At 51.0% G+C, this 1,627-nt stretch overlaps 1 protein-coding gene across 1 annotated transcript in view; it reads right to left on the bottom strand.

Moving 5' to 3' along the window:
• The window catches only part of LOC105979518 (patr class I histocompatibility antigen, B-2 alpha chain-like), a 254,494-nt gene extending 253,332 nt beyond the window's left edge, over positions 1–1,162 (bottom strand). The window contains 2 exon segments of the mRNA XM_045295752.1: positions 638–785; positions 1,086–1,162. Coding sequence (XP_045151687.1) covers positions 638–785; positions 1,086–1,162 — 225 coding nt within the window.
• Between the last annotated feature and the right edge of the window lie 465 nt (positions 1,163–1,627).

Genomic DNA, 1,627 nt, shown 5'->3' with positions numbered 1-1,627 from the left:
ATACTACATGTGCATTACTTTTAAGTCACTAGGTTACGGAAATTGTTACAGCAACGTGGACATTAATGCACTATGCTTACAATCTTCCTCTTTCTGCACAAACACACACTCCACAGGTCGGTGAATTCCCAAGTTTGAACCGTGTGTGTCCTGGGGTCACCACGCCCTGGTGTCAGATGGATGCAGCACAGGGTCTTCATGCCGAGAGAGTGTCTTCAGTCACGCAGCCTCAGACTGAATGCTCTGTGGTGGCAGCTGCAGCCGCACATCCCCTCCATGGACACTCATGCTGCGGGGCTGCTTTCACAAGGACTCTGGTCTCTCGTCCCCACAACATGATTTCATGCCCTTCTTCATGTGAGGACGGTCCTTGTCTAACAGGCACTATCGACAACCACTGTGAACTAACAGCAGGCCAGGCTTGTGAATCCCTGAGTTTGGATACTGAGCCAGCACCGACCTTGTGGCACGACAGGCCTGCAGGGAAGGGGTGAGTGTGCTGAAAGGAATGGAAGTATCGCACAAAGTCGTGTAAGTTGAATAGCGTCCTCTCTAAAGAGTGTTCAGAAAAGATGAAGACTCGTCCACAGGACAGTGTTAACAAGAGGGCAGGATCTGGATGTGTCAGCAAACTCACCTCTTTCCCACAGAGACTCAGGGCAGGGTTGGCCTGGGTCTTGTTGGAACAATGACAGTACAAGGTGGCTCCTGAAGAGCTGGCTCTATGGAGCAGGCCCAGGAGAAGGTGGGGGATGAACTGAGCATGGGTGGTGCCCGTACATGGCCTGTACACCCAGAACAAATGACACCAGACTTTTACACAAAACAGGAGCACATATAGCCATCTATAAACAAACTTGCAAACATCATCACAAACAGGACGAACCAAGGTCCAGAGTTGAACCTGAGAACAGGCTGACCCGGCCACAGCAAGCACTTCATGCCCGCAGAACTGAGACAGGACAAGTCTAGATGATGTCTGAGGGCCTGTGGTCACAGATGCTAATGGGACATGTCGCTGCTGAAGGAACAAAGACAACAGAGACATCAAGATAACCCCGCTGAGTAGTGTCCACCAAACTCACATTGTCCTGAGCACTGGCCGGGTCCCGGCCCCACCCATGCTCAGTTCATCCCCCACCTTCTCCTGGACCTGCTGCATCGAGCCAGCTCAAGATACACATAGAATCTGCAATATTCTTGAGATGTTATTTGTTTCTCTTTTAAAATTGCAGCATATTCTCAGTTTCATTAACCCATCAACCCCTCTCATGGTAAACGTGAATGACCGACTTCATGATCAGGTCCTATTTTTCAAAAGAGAAGTGGGACAAAGCAGTGGAGAGCAAGGGAAGTAACCTAGGGATGGAGATGCTCTAGCACAGATGGGGATACAGGGACAAGGGTCAGTAGGGGGTGGGGGGGCCCAGGTGTGGGGGGGATTTGTCCCACCACATCCTCACATCATGCTTATAGGAATGCAGACACCTTGAGACGCCGGTTGCAGAGAGACAAGTCCAAGGTTCTTCAGTCACAGAGCAGGCTGTGAACACTCCTTGTCGCTCTGCCGCACACAGGAAGGACTCAGGCTGCAGAGAAAGAACCACAGACAAATCCAGGTCAGTCA

The sequence above is a fragment of the Echinops telfairi genome, unplaced genomic scaffold (genome assembly GCF_000313985.2).
Source record: "Echinops telfairi isolate 266 unplaced genomic scaffold, ASM31398v2 ScPeMD7_5868;HRSCAF=6743_0, whole genome shotgun sequence".
Taxonomy (NCBI): Eukaryota; Metazoa; Chordata; class Mammalia; order Afrosoricida; family Tenrecidae; genus Echinops; species Echinops telfairi.
The sequence above is the reverse complement of the archived record's forward strand: the minus strand, read 5'-3'. Positions and strand labels throughout refer to the sequence as shown.